The 16,234-nt window shown below is 47.2% G+C and overlaps 1 protein-coding gene across 5 annotated transcripts in view; it reads left to right on the top strand.

Annotated features, from left to right (window-relative positions):
* RICTOR (RPTOR independent companion of MTOR complex 2) overlaps nt 1-16,234 on the top strand; it is a 607,299-nt gene that overhangs the window by 560,375 nt on the left and 30,690 nt on the right. For all 5 annotated transcript variants that reach the window (XM_033932568.1, XM_033932543.1, XM_033932533.1 and 2 more), the window contains one exon: nt 10,061-10,294. In XM_033932568.1, the coding sequence (XP_033788459.1) occupies nt 10,061-10,294 (234 nt within the window). The remainder of the gene's footprint in view (nt 1-10,060; nt 10,295-16,234) is intronic.

Here is a 16,234-nt window from a genome sequence, read left to right on the forward strand (position 1 = left end):
TCCTTTTCCAGGTCATTGATAAATATGTTAAAGAGTAACGGCCCCAGCACCGACCCCTGTGGCACACCGCTTGTGACTCCCCGCCAGTCAGAATATTGACCCTTTACTCCGACCCTCTGCAGTCTACCCGACAACCAGTGCTTGATCCATCTGTGCACATCCCCTCCCACCCCATGGTTCCACAGCTTCTTAAGCAGCCTTTCATGTGGCACCTTGTTGAAAGCCTTTTGAAAATCGAGGTAAATGATGTCTATGGGTTCCCCATTGTCCACCCGACTGCTTATTCCCTCAAAGAAGTACAGAAGGTTCGTTAGGCACGACCTTCCCTTACAGAATCCGTGCTGGCTTGTTCTCAGTAGGCCATTCCTCTCGATGTGCTCGCAAATGCCGTCATAGCTTCCACCATCTTCCCTATAATTGAAGTCAGGCTCACCGGCCTGTAGTTCCCGGGGTCACCCCTCGATCCCTTCTTGAAGATAGGTGTGACATTCGCCAATTTCCAGTCCTCTGGTACCTCACCAGTTTTCAAGGATAGGTTGCAAACCTGCTGGATTGTGCCCGCTATTTCTTGTCTTAGTTCCTTCAGAACCCTTGGGTGTATCCCGTCCGGGCCCGGTGATTTGCCGCATTTCAGCCTGTCTATCTGTTTGAGGACATCCTACTTACCTCTATATGTTCCAATTTTTCAGCCTGTTCCCCACTGAGCTCCTCTGAGTCCGGTATATTAGATGTGTCTTCGCTCGTGAAAACCGACGAGAAGAACAAGCAGTTTTTGTCTCTTTGGTAAGTTTCTCTTCATGCTCTTTTTTAGTTATCTTTATCAATCCTCTGCATCTAACTTGCCAGTGCTTATGTCTCTTATTTTCTTCATTTGGATCCTTTTTCCATTCTTTAAAGGTCTTTTTTTTTTTTGGCTCTAATAGCCTCTTTCACATCACTCATTAAACATACAGGCTCCCGTTTTCACTTCTTTCCACCTTTGTTAATATTTGGAATACATTTGGTCTGGGTTTCCACAATGGTATTTTTAAATAACATTCATACCTGATTTAAAAGTCCTAACCTTTATAGCCAATCATTTTAGCTTCTTTTTAACCATTCCCATTTTATTGTAATTCCCCTTTTGAATATTAAATGCTGCTACAGTAGATTTCTTTAATGATATCACTTCAGATATAAGCTCAGATTTGATCATGTTAATGATAACTGTTTCCCAGTGGACCCAATACAGTTATCTCTCGTATATGTCCTGCATTCCACTAAGGACCATATCTAAAATAGCTTCCTCTCTTGTTGGTTCCTGGACCAGTTGCTCCAAGAAGCAATTATTTTTTACATATAGGAATTTTTCTTCCCTAGAATTATCTATATTAGCATAGGATCACTTGACCCAGTATAACAATCAATCCAACAAAAATAATTAAAATAAAACATGCAACCAATCCAATCAAAGAGATAACTCGATCTAAAAAATTATGGAGAAAAAAGCCTCAGTGTCAACACGAATATAGTCTAATATAAATACAGACCAACTCATACTCTATCTTAGGCAAAAAAACAAAACAAACCCTCACACCTTTACAACATATGTTTGCATTTATCAAATTAAAGCAAATAGTTATAACCCCCAGGACAATTTCTGCTACATCCTATATAATAAAAGGCTAACTCGCGCATGTGCACTCCTATTTGTGTGTTCCGTGCGCTGTAGGTCTGTGGTCGCAGGAGTGCGCATGCGTGAGTCCCCAGCCTTCTTCCCAGCACCTACCTTGGCTGTCAGCAGCGGCGCCTCATCTCCTGTGGGGACCTCATGTGTGCTGTGTCCGTCCGTGGCCGCGGCTTGAGGCGTATGCGCAAGTTAGGTGCATCGGGCGACAGGAGCAGCACTGGCGGCGGATGACGGGGCTCATGGTCCTGCCGCCACTGCCGCTCCTGTTCACAGCGGCCTGCACATCGCTGACTCCCCCCCTTCCTGCAACAACCACTACTGCTCCTGTTCAAAGCGGCCTGCTGAGGTTCACGGCCGGCTGTAACGAATCTCGCAGGCCGCTCTCCACATGGTAACACGATCCCTCTGACGCAATCGCGTCAGAGGGAACAAGCTACTGAGGTGGATAGCGGCCTGTGAGGTTCGCTACAGCTGGCCGCGAACCTCAGCAGGCCGCTTTGAACAGGAGCGCCAGCGGTGGCAGGAACCATGGATGGAGGGAGGGAAAGAGGAAAAAGAAGGGCCATGGAGCAGGCAGGAAAGGGGGCTGTTTTGGTGGGAGGGTTGTGCTGAGTGCAGACAGCAATCATGGGGGGGGGAAACAGAAAGGGGCCATGGAGCAGGTAGGCATTGCAGAACAGGGGGAGAGGGAAAGGGGGCTGCTTTGGGGGGAGAGGTGTGCTGGGGGCAGACAGCAATCAGGTTGGGGAGGAACAGGAGGGGGACATGGAGCAGGTAGGCATTGCAGAACAGGGGGAGAGGGAAAGGGGGCTGCTTTGGCAAGCAGGGGGGACAGGGAGACAGAAAGACGGACAGACAGGGGACCAGGGAGAGACACAGACACAAAGAATGACAGAAGACAGCATCCAAGGAGAGAGAGACAAATAAAAAAAAACAGACATACAGACATCTACTCTGGGCGGCGGGAGGAAGGCAGTGCGGAGCGCTGCTGGCAGTGACTGCCGGGAGGAGAGCTTCGAGCCGCAGAAGACTGTCCCCAAAGCCCCTGTGGAGAGTCGGCCCAACCTCTCCTTCCTCACCGACGCCGAAGAAGCTGCAGCTGGGGCAGTCGGGGCCTCCCCCGCCGCACCAAATACACCTAGGCCCTGCTCCCTCTCACGCTCTGAGCACTCACGATTGGCTGAAGGGTGTCGTGCAGGTGCTGCAGATACAGGGGGCTGCTTTTGTTGGAGAGGTGTGCTGGGGGGCAGACAACTTTGCTCGGAGGGGGGGAGACAGAAGGGGGCCATGGAAAGACAGGGAGAGGGAAAGGGGGCTACTTTGGGGGGAAAGGTGTGCTGGAGGGCAGACAGCTTTGCTCTGGGGGGGGGGGGCGGGGGAATGACACAAGGACACAGACACGAAGAATAACACACAAGAGGCCAGAGAGACAGACAGAAAGGAAGACAGACAGCCAGCGTCCAAGGAGAGACAGCCAGCGTCCAAGGAGAGACAGCCAGCGTCCAAGGAGAGACAGCCAGCGTCCAAGGAGAGACAGCCAGTGTCCAAGGAGAGAGAAACAAATAAACATAGACAGACAGACAGTGGCCAAGGGGAGAGAGAGAAAGAAAGAAAGACAGACACACACATGTATTCTAGCACCCGTTAATGTAACGGGCTTAAAGACTAGTAATACAATAAAATTAATAATCCAGTCAAGAGTACAATAATAATTATTACCAGTGTCACCATACAAAATAGAATAAGCCCACCTAAAATGTCTTAAGACATACTTGAGAGAGATTTATAGCCCACAGAAACTATAGACTTCAACAAAAATCTGTAAAGGTATGTATGCCTGGTTCAAAAGGAAAGAAGGTATATAATGTTGGGTAAAATGAAACAAAAACAATTTGCCTATTTTAAAATCCTGTGTTTTAGGGTGGTATACAGCCTGCATTTCTGTTTAAAATCCTGTGTTTTGGGGTAGCCACTGATTTGGTATAGAGCTTGCATTTTTGTTTAAAATCCTGTGTTTTGGGATAGCCACTGATTTGGTATAGAGCTTGCATTTTTGTTTAAAATCCTGTGTTTTAGGGTAGCCACTGATTTGGTATAGAGCCTGCATTTTTGTTTAAAATCCTGTGTTTTAGGGTAGCTACTGATCTGGTATAGAGCCTGTATTTCTGACTTATTAGTTTTCAGCCATTGTTTTCTGCTGATTAGGTGTAGAAGGGAGGGGCTCTGATTTATTACTAAAGTTAACTGCATTATCTTTGGGACAGTGCTGTGAACAAGGCTGCCCTGTGAACTTCTAGAAGGGATCCAGAGGCGACCCGGGGAATTATAGACCAGTCAGCTTAACCTCAGTTCCGGGGAAGATGGCCGAATCATTAATCAAGGACAGTATCAATGAGCATATAGAAAAAAATAAGCTGATGAAAACAAGCCAGCATGGTTTCTATACTGCAAGATCTTGTCAAATGAACCTGCTGCACTTCTTCGAGGGGATAAGCGAACATTTGGACAAAGGTGACCCCATAGACATAGTATATCTGGACTTCCAGAAAGCCTTCAACAAGGTACCTCACGAGTGCCTACTAAGGAAACTGTGGAACTACGGGGTGGAAGGGGACATACACAGATGGATCAGAAACTGGCTGGCGAACAGGAAACAGAGGGTTGGAGTAAAGGGACACTATTCTGACTGGAAAGGGGTCACGAGTGGGGTCCCACAAGGGTCAGTGCTGGGACCACTGCTATTCAATATATTTATCAATGACCTGGAAACAGGGACAAAGTGCGAAGTTATAAAATTCACAGATGACACAAAACTCTCCGGTAAGATTAGATCTGTAGAGGAATGTAAAGAACTTCAAAGGGACCTAAACAAACTGAGTGAGTGGGCAAATAAATGGCAGATGAGCTTCAATGTAGAGAAATGTAAAGTTATGCACATAGGGAAAGGGAACCCGATGTACAACTATGCGATGGGAGGGATGGTACTGGGGGAAGGTGACCTAGAAAAGGACTTGGGGGTTTTGGTGGATAGAACAATGAAACCGGCGGCACAGTGCGCAGCGGCCTCAAAAAAAGCGAACAGAATGTTGGGCATTATCAAAAAAGGTATCACTACCACAACCAAGGAAGTTATCCTCCCGCTGTATAGGGCGATGGTGTGACCGCATCTGGAGTACTGCGTTCAGTACTGGTCGCCGTACCTTAAGAAGGATATGGCGATACTCGAGAGGGTCCAGAGAAGAGCATGGACATGGAAAACCTCTCATATGCTGAGAGGCTGGAGAAGCTGGGGCTCTTCTCCCTGGAAAAGCAGACACTCAGAGGGGATATGAAAGAAACTTATAAGATCATGAAGGGTATAGTGAAGGTGGAGAGGGACAGATTCTTCAGACTGGCGGGGGCAACAAAAAATTGAAGGGAGATAGGTTCAGAACAAATGCTAGGAAGTTCTTCACACAGAGGGTGGTGGACACCTGGAATGCGCTTCCAGAGGAGGTGGTAGAGCAGAGTATGATTTTGGGGGTTCAAAAAGGGATTGGACGAGTTCCTGAAGGTAAAGGGGATCCACGGGTACAATTAGAGGGTTACTATACAGTACAAAAGGCTGTAGAGTAATAGAGTAGTAGAGTAATAGATCACTGCAGGTCATTGACCTGGGGGGCCGCCGCGGGAATGGACTGCTGGGCATGATGGACCTATGGTCTGACTCGGCAGAGGCAATGCTCATGTGCTTATGTGCTCTTTTCATTGTTTTTCAGCATTATATCTGCTTAATTTCTCTTCTTACTCAAAAAACACAAAAAAATAAACCTTCTATTTCCTCTGTTAAATCTTATTTCCTCTTTCCCTTCATAGGAATAAGGGTAAGACTTATAGTCCCATCCACCCCAGGGACCACTTTTCATATATAGAGATCCAAATAATCAGGACTACTAAAATCAAGTTATTTCACAACCAATCAAGATGACCTTTATTCTATGCAATCACTGTGGTGCTTTAATTCCAAGACACACTATTTGGAGGTTTAAGGCTTGCCCCATCTGTCTTCAACTTGCTAGTATTAAGGAGGAGCTCTGCAAACTTAAACAGGAATTGAATACAATTAAAGCAGCTTCCATCGCTCCACAAAATCATACCAACTTACCACCTCTACCTCAAAGAATAAAACAGCCCAGGAATAAATGGGTCACAGTAGGCTCAGGAAGACTGCGACATGTAACACAGAAACATCCACCTTCATTAATATTATCTCTACAGAATTCCTTCGCTCCACTAGTGTACTACGATACTCAAGAAAAAAGAAGGGAGGTGGGACTGGAACCAATGAAGGTAACTCAAGAGAACAAGCGCACCCTAAGCACAAATAAAAAGCCAAAAACAGAAAACTATTACTGTTGGAGGATTCCATCATCAGAGGCATTAACCTTGGAACACAAGGCGAGGAGACTAAAATACTGAAATGTCTTCCAGGATCCTCAGCTACCAGGAGTTCCAGGCAAATACAGGCTATAATTAAGGAAGAAACTAAGGATTTTAACACTGATGTGGTTATCCATCTGGGAACAAATGACCTGGCCAACAACTCCACACTTGCAGCACAGAAAGCTTTTCAAGAGCTTGGTGAGGGCTTGAAACCTTTTGTAAAGATTTAGTTTTTTCTGAAATACTGCCTGCATATGGAAAGGGAGAGCAAAGAGTGAAAAACACAGAGGACTTTAATAGATGGCTCAAAGCCTGGTGTCATCAAGAAGGCTTCAGGTACTTAGGAGGATGGGGAAATACATGGAAGAACAAGAAGCTATATTGCACTTATGGGCTACATATCACTACAGCAGGATAAAGAAACCTTGCAGAGAAATTTAGACAATATGTTTCAAGGCATTTAAACTAGAAGGTGGGGGGTGGTGTATGTATGAAGGATAATTATAAAGACCACCCCCGGCAAAAGTGATAGTAGTAAAGATTGCAACATAAACAATATCAGCAACTCATTTCTTAGTATTGCAACGGAAAGTGAAACGAAACAAAAATCTATAAGAAAAAGGAGATTGCCACTGAAAAATAGCTGGAAAGCGATGACCACAAATGCTCGCAATCTAAGTAACAAAGTTCATGATTTGCAAGCCCTGATGTTAGAGGCAGATCTAGATATTGTCGCTATCACAGAGACATGGTTCAGTGAATCACATGGATGGGATGCAAACATACCAGGATATAATCTTTTTAGGAAGGACAGAGATGGTCAAAAAGGTGGAGGAGTAGCTCTCTATGTAAAGATCAATATCCAAGCGACCGAAATGCAAGGGACCTGGGGAGAGGAAGAAGCGATATGGATCGCTCTGAAAAGAGAAGATGGAACTTTTATCTACGTGGGTGTAGCCTACAGACCTCTGACTCAATCGCAGAAAATTGATAAGGATCTGATTGTGGCTTCCTTTTTCTCTTGTTTTTATTGATTTTCTTCACATAAAGGTCCGTAGCCATTTTTATCACTCCTTTCAGCTTAGACCACTGTCTTTCCACATCTCTTATGTCCTCCCATCCTAACAGCTCTTTCTTCAGGTACTCTTTCTTCAGGAAGGAAAGAGGAGGTGGTGCTGTTGGGAGATTTCAACCTGCCGGATGCGGACTGGAATGTTCCGTCTGCGGAATTGGAAAGAAGTAGGGAGATTGTGGATGCCTTTCAAGAGGCTCTGCTCAGACAAATGGTGACGGAACCCATGAGGGAAAAAGCAATATTGGATCTGGTCCTCACAAATAGAGAGAGTATCTCTAATGTTCGAGTGGGTGCTCACCTGGGAAGTAGCGATCATCAAACGGTTTGGTTTGATATAACGGCTAAAGTGGAGCGTGGCCACACGATACTTAAAGTCCTAGATTTCAAAGTACAGACTTTAATGCAATGGGAGAGTACCTGAAGAAAGAGCTGTTAGGATGGGAGGACATAAGAGATGTGGAAAGACAGTGGTCTAAGCTGAAAGGAGCGATAAAAATGGCTACGGACCTTTTATGTGAAGAAAATCAATAAAAACAAGAGAAAAAGGAAGCCGATATGGTTTTCCAAACTAGAGGCGGAGCAAATAAAGGCAAAAGAGTTGGCATTCGTGAAATATAAAAAAACCAAGAAGAGGAGTGCAGAAAGGACCACAGGGTGAAATTGAAAGAAGCCAAGAGAGAGATATGTCTGGCGAAAGCACAGGCGGAAGAACAAATAGCTAAAAATGTAAAAAAGGGAGACAAAAATTTTTTCAGATATATTAGTGAAAGGAGGAAGATGAAAAATGGAATTGCTAAACTAAAAGATGCTGGGAACCGATATGTGGAGAGTGATGAGGAAAAAGCAAATGTGCTAAACAAATACTTCTGTTCTTGTTCACAGAAGAAAATCCTGGAGAAGGACCGAGATTGTCTGGCAAATTTACACAAGAAAACGGAGTAGATTCTGCGCCATTCATGGAGGAGAGTGTTTATGAGCAACTTGAAAAACTGAAGTGGACAAAGCAATGGGACTTAACGGGATCCATCCCAGGATACTATGGGAGCTCAGAGATGTTCTGTCGAGTCCTATTAAAGACTTGTTCAACAAATCTCTGGAGACAGGAGTGTTTCCTGGGGATTAGAGGAGAGCGGATGTGGTCCCTATTCACAAAAGTGGTCACAGTGATGAAGCAGGAAACTACAGGCCGGTGAGCCTCACTTCAGTTGTTGGAAAAATAATGGAAGTGTTGCTGAAAGAAAGGATAGTGTACTTCCTTGAATCTAATGGGTTACAGGATCTGAGGCAACATGGCTTTACAAAAGGTAAATCATGCCCAACGAACCTGATTTAATTTTTTGATTGGGTGACCAGAGAGCTGGATCGAGGACATATGCTAGATGTAATTTACTTAGATTTCAGCAAAGCCTTTGATACAGTTCCTCATAGGAGGCTGTTGAACAAACTTGAAGGGCTGAAGTTAGGACCCAAAGTAGTGAACTGGGTTAGAAATTGGCTGTCGGACAGACGCCAGAGGGTGGTGGTTAATGGAAGTCGCTAGGAGGAAGGAAAGGTGAGTAGTGGAGTCCCTCAGGGTTTGGTTCTGGGGCCGATCCTGTTCAATATGTTTGTGAGTGACATTGCTGAAGGGTTAAAAGGAAAAGTGTGCCTTTTTGCAGATGATACCAAGATTTGTAACAGAGTAGACACCGAAGAGGGAGTGGAAAATATGAAAAAGTATCTGCAAAAGTTAGAGGAATGGTCTAATGCCTGGCAACTAAAATTCAATGCAAAGAAATGCAGAGTAATGCATTTGGGGATTAATAATCTGAAGGAAACGTATATGCTGGGAGGTGAGAAGCTGATATGCATGCACCTTGGGGTGATAGTGTCCGAAGATCTAAAGGTGAAAAAACAGTGTGACAAGGCAGTGGTTGCTGCCAGAAGGATTCTGGGCTGTATAAATAGAGGCGTAGCCAGTAGAAGGGAAAAGGTGTTGATGCCCCTGTACAGGTCATTGGTAAGGCCCCACTTGGAGTATTGTATTCTGTTTTGGAGACCGTATCTGGCGAAGGACGTAAGAAGACTTGAGGCGGTCCAGAGGAGGGCGACGAAAATGATAGGAGGTTTGCGCCAGAAGACGTATGAGGAGAGACTGGAAGCCCTGAATATGTATACCCTAGAGGAAAGGAGGGACAGGGGAGATATGATTCAGACGTTCAAATACTTGAAGGGTATTAACGTAGAACAAAATCTTTTCCAGAGAAAGGAAAATGCTAAAACCAGAGGACATAATTTGAGGTTGAGGGGTGGTAGATTCAAAGGCAATGTTAGGAAATTCTACTTTACGGAGAGGGTGGTGGATGCCTGGAATGCGCTCCCGAGAGAGGTGGTGGAGAGTAAAACTGTGACTGAGTTCAAAGAAGCGTGTGATGAACACAGAGGATCTAGAATCAGGAAATAATATTAAATATTGAACTAAGGCCAGTACTGGGCAGACTTGCACGGTCTTTGTCTGTGTATGGCCGTTTGGTGGGGGATGGGCTGGGGAGGGCTTCAATGGTTGGGAGGTGTAGATGGGCTGGAGTAGGTTTTAACGAAGATTTCAGCAGTTGGAACCCAAGCACAGTGCCGGGTGGAGCTTTGGATTCTTGCCCAGAAATAGCTAGGAAAGAAGGTTGAGGAATTTGAATTGAGTCGGGTTGGGCAGACTGGATGGACCATTCGGGTCTTTATCTGCTGTCATCTACTATGTTAAGAGAACAGGATATCAACTGGTCATTGTCCATTATTTCAGTGACCAATTTTTTAATTTGTGCTTTTCTTCCATATTTTCTGAAAACTGCCCAATATGTGAGAAGTGGTAGGATGCTTCTGATCTCTGTTCTTTAATTTTTTTTTTTAAATATCCACAGGTATTTCATCTGGTACTGGAGGCCTTGGGAGAAATCCTTTTCAGACATTGCGGCAGCAGATCAGCCTTACTGAGATAATGAACTCTAGTCAGTCAGATGCTTCAAAGTTTCTGGAAAACATGGAAGATACAGGGCTGCAAGAACATACGGATGATAACTGTCTTTATTGTGTTTGTGTTCACATATTAAACTGCCATCACAATAAGCTGCTTAATTCTACTTATAGCCATACAGGTAACTAATATTATTCAAGTGTTTATTTTTAATGCATGCTACATAAAAAATGTATGAGCATACTTTGGACCTCTTTTAACATAAACAAAAGAGGAGTACATTAGTACAAATTTGAAATTTGGGAGCATTCCAATTATCCCAGGACAAGCAGGCAGCATATTCTTGACTGATGGGTGACGGCACCGACGGAGCCCCGGTACGGACAATTTTAGAGTGATTGCACTCTAAGAACTTGGAAAGTTCTCGTAGACCGCACCGCATACGCGCGAGTGCCTTCCCGCCCGACAGAGGCGCGCGGTCCCCAGTTTCTTAGTTTCCGCAGAGCTAAGAAGACGCGTTTCCTCAACGGCCGTTGAAGAAATTTTTTTGATCTTCCCGCTTGCGTAAACCTTTTTGAAATAAAGTTTACTTTATTTCTTTTCTTTTTCTTTCTTTAAAAAAAAAAAAAAACACTAACTTAGTTTTTTTCTTTCCATTTTTCGTTCACCCCGGCGGGGCCTGTTGCCACAATCGAAGCCTCGGCCTTCGATTTGGCAGAGGCTGTCTTTACTTTCATGCCCCCTCAGCCCGGGTTTAAAAAGTGCCAGCGGTGCGCTCGACCAATTTCACTGACAGACCCGCATAACTGGTGTCTGCAGTGTCTTGGTCCCGACCATCGAGCGTCCACTTGCACCCGCTGTGCAACTTTAAAAAAGAGAACACTTAAAAACCGCCAAATCCAGCAGCGGTTACTCTTCGGCGCCGAGATGTCCGATTCCGCCACACCGGCGCCGACATCGGTTCCATCTCAGTCGGCACCGACTTCATCGACACCGCGCGGGCGTCGCATCCAGCAGGTAAGCCGGCTAAGAAGCCTTCTCCGCTGGAGCGTCCTCCGGTCTCCACTGCAGTGAGTCCAATCCTGCCAACCTCGAGGCGCCCACAGAAGCGCTCCGCTCCGATTGAAGTTAGCCCCTCGACATCGGGTTCTTCTTCGGAGTGTCGAGCAGCACCCAAGGTACCGCAGAAGAAGAAAGTGGTACCGGTGCCTTCGCTGGACGAGCGTATTGCCGCCGTTCTGCAGGTACAGCTGAAAGAGCAACTTCAACAGCTACTTCCTGCTCTTTTACCCCAGAACCTTCCAGTTCCGGTCCTGTCGGAGCCACCGGTACCGATGGTGGAGCGCCCCCTTTTATCGGCATCCAACTTGTCGGTACCTGTTCTTACCACCTCATCGACTTCGATGCCGATTTTAGCTCCAGAACCTAAATCTCAACACCAGGCGGTACAAACCTCGGTACCAGCACAACAGGTCGCATCGCCTGGTACCGTATCCATGAGATCGGGCAAGTCCACCCATAAAACCCGACACCTGGAACCCTCCACACCAGAGTCTCGACACCATGGCTCTCAGGTTAGGGATCCTGATTTATGGGGTGATTCTGAAGAGCCCTTTCTGTCCGAAGGTGAATGCTCTTCTGATGAGGAGGAACGCCTTGTTACAGATCCCTCTTCTCACCTGGATTCCACATCATTTCCCTCTTTCTTAAAAGAGATGTGTGAATCTTTGTCTATTCCCTTGGAGGCTGAGTCAAAGAAATCTAAAGCATTTCTTGATGCATTGGACTTTGACCAGCCTCCAAGGGAATTTCTTAAACTTCCTCTTCATGATATTTTAAGAGAAACGTTTTATAAAAACCTAGAGACTCCCCTGACTGTCCCAGGAGCCCCTCGTAAACTGGACTCATTATACAGGGTAATTCCTATTCCTGGGTTTGATAAACCTCAGCTCCCGCATGAATCTCTTTTGGTAGAGTCCACTTTAAAGAAATCAGCGGGAGCTAATGTGTATGCCTCAGTCCGTCCTGGCAGAGAAGGAAAGTCAATGGACAAATTTGGCAAATGTTTATATCAAAACGCCATGCTAGCCAACAGATCAGGAAACTATGCTTTTCATTTCTCATTTTATTTAAAGCATTTAATCCAAAAAATATCTACTTTTGAGAAATATCTTCCTGATCGCAAAAAATCTACTTTTCATGCCTGTGCTTCCTCTCTTCTCCAGTTGAGGAAGTTTCTAGTAAGATCAATTTATGATACCTTCGAATTGACTTCTAGAGCCACAGCTATGTCAGTGGCTATGCGCAGGTTGGCATGGCTCAGGGTCTCAGAACTAGAGGTAAACCACCAAGACCGTCTAGCAAATGCTCCTTGCTTAGGGGATGAGCTGTTTGGAGATTCCATGGATTCCACAACACAAAAGCTATTGGCACATGAGACACGTTGGGATACTCTCCTAAAGAATAAAAAGAAGACTCCCTCTACTAGGCCTTTTCGACAACAATCGGCCTACCAATGCCGCTATGCTGCTCGCCCCTTACCTCAAGCTCCCCAACAACCTAGACGTCAGCGACAACAACAACGTCAACCTCCGAGACCAACGCAACAGAAACCTCCTCCACCTCAAAAGTCTACCCAGCCCTTTTGACGTGTTTCTCCAGAGCATAGCCAATATCCCACCATCTGCCCATCTTCCTCAACCTATAGGAGGGCGCCTGACCTATTATCTCAGCCGTTGGGAGATCATTACATCCGATCAATGGGTCCTCAACATCATCCGCCACGGCTACTCTCTCAATTTCCAGACTTGTCCCACTCAGTCTGCCAAAAGAGTCTGCTTTGAACACTCCTCAAACCTCTCTCCTTATTCAAGAGGTTCAATCCCTTCTTCTTCTGAACGCCATAGAGGAAGTTCCTCTAGACCAGAAGGGACAGGGATTTTACTCCCGTTACTTTTTAGTTCCAAAGAAAACGGGAGATCTCAGGCCCATATTAGATCTTCGAGATCTCAACAAATGCTTGGTCAAGGAGAAATTCAAGATGCTTTCTTTAGCAACTCTTTATCCTCTTCTCAATCAGGGCGAATGGCTATGCTCCCTCGACCTCAAGGAGGCATACACTCATATACCCATCCATCTAGCCTCCAGACAGTATCTCCGCTTCATGATCAACCACTGTCATTACCAGTACAAAGTTCTCCCCTTCGGTCTTGCTTCATCTCCAAGAGTGTTCACCAAATGTCTGATTGTGGTAGCTGCTTTCCTTCGTTCCCATCATCTTCAGGTTTTTCCTTACCTGGACGATTGGTTGATAAAGGCCAATTCTCCTCAAACAGTGCTCCTGGCCACCAATCAAACCATCTTGTTCTTACAGTTTCTGGGGTTCGAGATCAATTTTCCCAAATCTCATCTCATCCCCACTCAGAGACTTCAATTCATTGGAGCGGTGCTGGACACAGTCCTCATGAGAGCATTCCTGCCGTCCAACCGTCTTCACATTCTTCAATTTCTGTGTCAGCAGGTTCTTCCTCAAAGTTCCATCTCTGCCAAGCAAATGATGATACTATTGGGACACATGGCTTCAATAGTTCATGTCACCCCTCTGGCACGTCTTCACCTGCGCACGCCTCAATGGACCCTAGCTACCCAGTGGTCCCAAGCGACGGATCCTTGCTCACGACACATATCTGTGACATCATCTCTTCGTCAATCTCTACAATGGTGGTTGATATCCTCAAATCTCTCCAGAGGTCTTCTATTCCATCTACCTCCTCATCAACTGGTCATCACCACCGACGCTTCCCCTTATGCATGGGGAGCTCATTTGAACGAATTCCAAACTCAAGGAATTTGGACAGCACAGGAAATGAAGCATCACATCAATTTTCTGGAACTCAGAGCGATGTTTTATGCTCTCAAGGCCTTCCAACATCTTCTCTTTCCTCAAGTCCTCCTGTTGTGCACTAGAGAATGACACGGGGAGCGATCCCCGCAGGCAGCTGCGGCGTGGCTGCGGGTTATGGAGACTCCAAAGCCAAATCACCGCAGACACGGGGACAAAAGTTTTCACTGCCTGCAAAAACGGTGAAAAGATTTGTCCCCGCAGGCCAATGTACCCCCTTCTAGGAACCGCTATTTACCTGTGTTTCACCGTGTTCGTGACCGGGTGTTCGATGTCTCCGCCATGTTGTCTGTCTCCTCCAACTCTCGACCCAACTTGCACGTTGCCGCATTGACTCCGCCCCCCAATATCCTGGCTCCTCATTTGTCAGATCAACCCTTCCTGCCAATAGAACCCGCCCCCCCCCCCGACGATCGCCGGCAGGAAGGTGCTCAGCCCTTCATGCCGACAGAACCAGCCCTCCCCAACGATCGCGGCAGGAGGGTACCCATCCCCTCCTGCCTACCCCAACAGCCCCCCCAGACGATCGCAGCAGGAGGATATCCAACCCCTCCTGCCAGCTCCCCAACAGCCCCCCTATGATCACTGGTAGGAGGGTGCCCAACCCCTCCTGCCGGCCCCCCCAACGGCCCCCTATATCGCCAATAGGAGGGTGCCCAACCCCTCCTGCTGGACCCCCCCCAACGAACCCTCCCACCCCGGAACCCCCTTAGTCTTACTTTCCAAGTTGGACCGGACGGCTCCTCACACGTATGGCCAGCAGGCTTGCCTCCGTCCAAATGAGACGGGCCCGCCCCTCCCCTCCCCTGCCTAACCCACAGGATCCTAGGGCCTGATTGGCCCAAGCACCTAAGGCCCCTCCTATAGCGGGAGTGGCTTTAGGTGCCTAGACCAATCAGGCCCTAGGATCCTGTGGGTTGGGCAGGGTAGGGGCGGGCCCGCCTCATTTGGACGGAGGCAAGCCTGCTGGCCATACGTGTGAGGAGCCGTCCGGTCCAACTTGGAAAGTAAGACTAAGGGGGTTCCGGGGTGGGAGGGTTCATTGGGGGGGGTCCAGCAGGAGGGGTTGGGTACCCTCCTATTGGCGATATAGGGGGCCGTTGGGGGGGCCGGCAGGAGGGGTTGGGCACCCTCCTACCAGTGATCATAGGGGGGCTGTTGGGGAGCTGGCAGGAGGGGTTGGATATCCTCCTGCTGCGATCGTCGGGGGGGGGCTCCAGCAGGAGGGGTTGGGTACCCTCCTGCCGGCGATCTTAGGGGAGGCCATTGGGAGGACCGGCAGGAGGGGTTGGGTACCCTTCTGCTGCGATTGTCGGGAGGGCCGTTGGGGGGGTCTACAGGAGGGGTTGGGTGCCCTCCTGCCGTGATCGCTGGGGGAGGGGAGACTTGCAGCCGTAGCCGCGGTCACTATGCTAATCACGGCAGGGAGATCTTTGCCGCGATTAGGTACAGCGGCCGCGTCTACTTACCATGTAGGCTAACATTGTAAGCATTAAAAGTACATGTCGTGTTTGTTTTTGTATAGTTATTAACTAATATTTAACTAAGTTTTAAAGTTTTAAAGAATGTTTCCTTTATACGTAAATAAAGAAAAGTATTTAAAATCGTACCCGTTTGAGGCTTTTATATATGCAGCGGTGACGGTGACGGGGCAGTGAATGGGGTTGCAGTGGCGGTGACGGGGCGGTGAATGGGGTGGCAGTGGCGGTGACGGGGCGGTGAAGGGAATGGCGGTGACGGGGCGGTGCAGAGGATGGTGAGACGGGGACGGGGCGGTGACGGGGACCAATTTTTTCACCGTGTCATTCTCTATTGTGCACAGACAATCAAGTTGCCATGTACTACATCAACAAACAGGGTGGGACAGGCTCTCGTCTCTTGTGCCAGGAAGCCCAAAAGATCTGGTCTTGGGCCACAGCACACCACTTATTTCTAAAAGCGATCTACATTCAGGAAGAACAGAATTCTCTAGTGGACAAGCTGAGCAGAATTCTCCAACCTCATGAGTGGACACTCGATCCTTTAATTCTACAGTCCATCTTCGCTCAGTGGGGCACTCCTCAGATAGACCTTTTTGCAGCTCCTCACAATCACCAGCTGCCCCTCTTCTGCTCAAGACTATACTCTCCCCACCGTCTAGCAGCAGATGCATTTCTCCTCGATTGGTCAAATCTGTTCCTATACGCTTTCCCTCCTCTGCCTCTCATGTTGAGAACATTG

The sequence above is a fragment of the Geotrypetes seraphini genome, chromosome 1 (assembly GCF_902459505.1).
Source record: "Geotrypetes seraphini chromosome 1, aGeoSer1.1, whole genome shotgun sequence".
In the NCBI taxonomy this organism is placed as follows: Eukaryota; Metazoa; Chordata; class Amphibia; order Gymnophiona; family Dermophiidae; genus Geotrypetes; species Geotrypetes seraphini.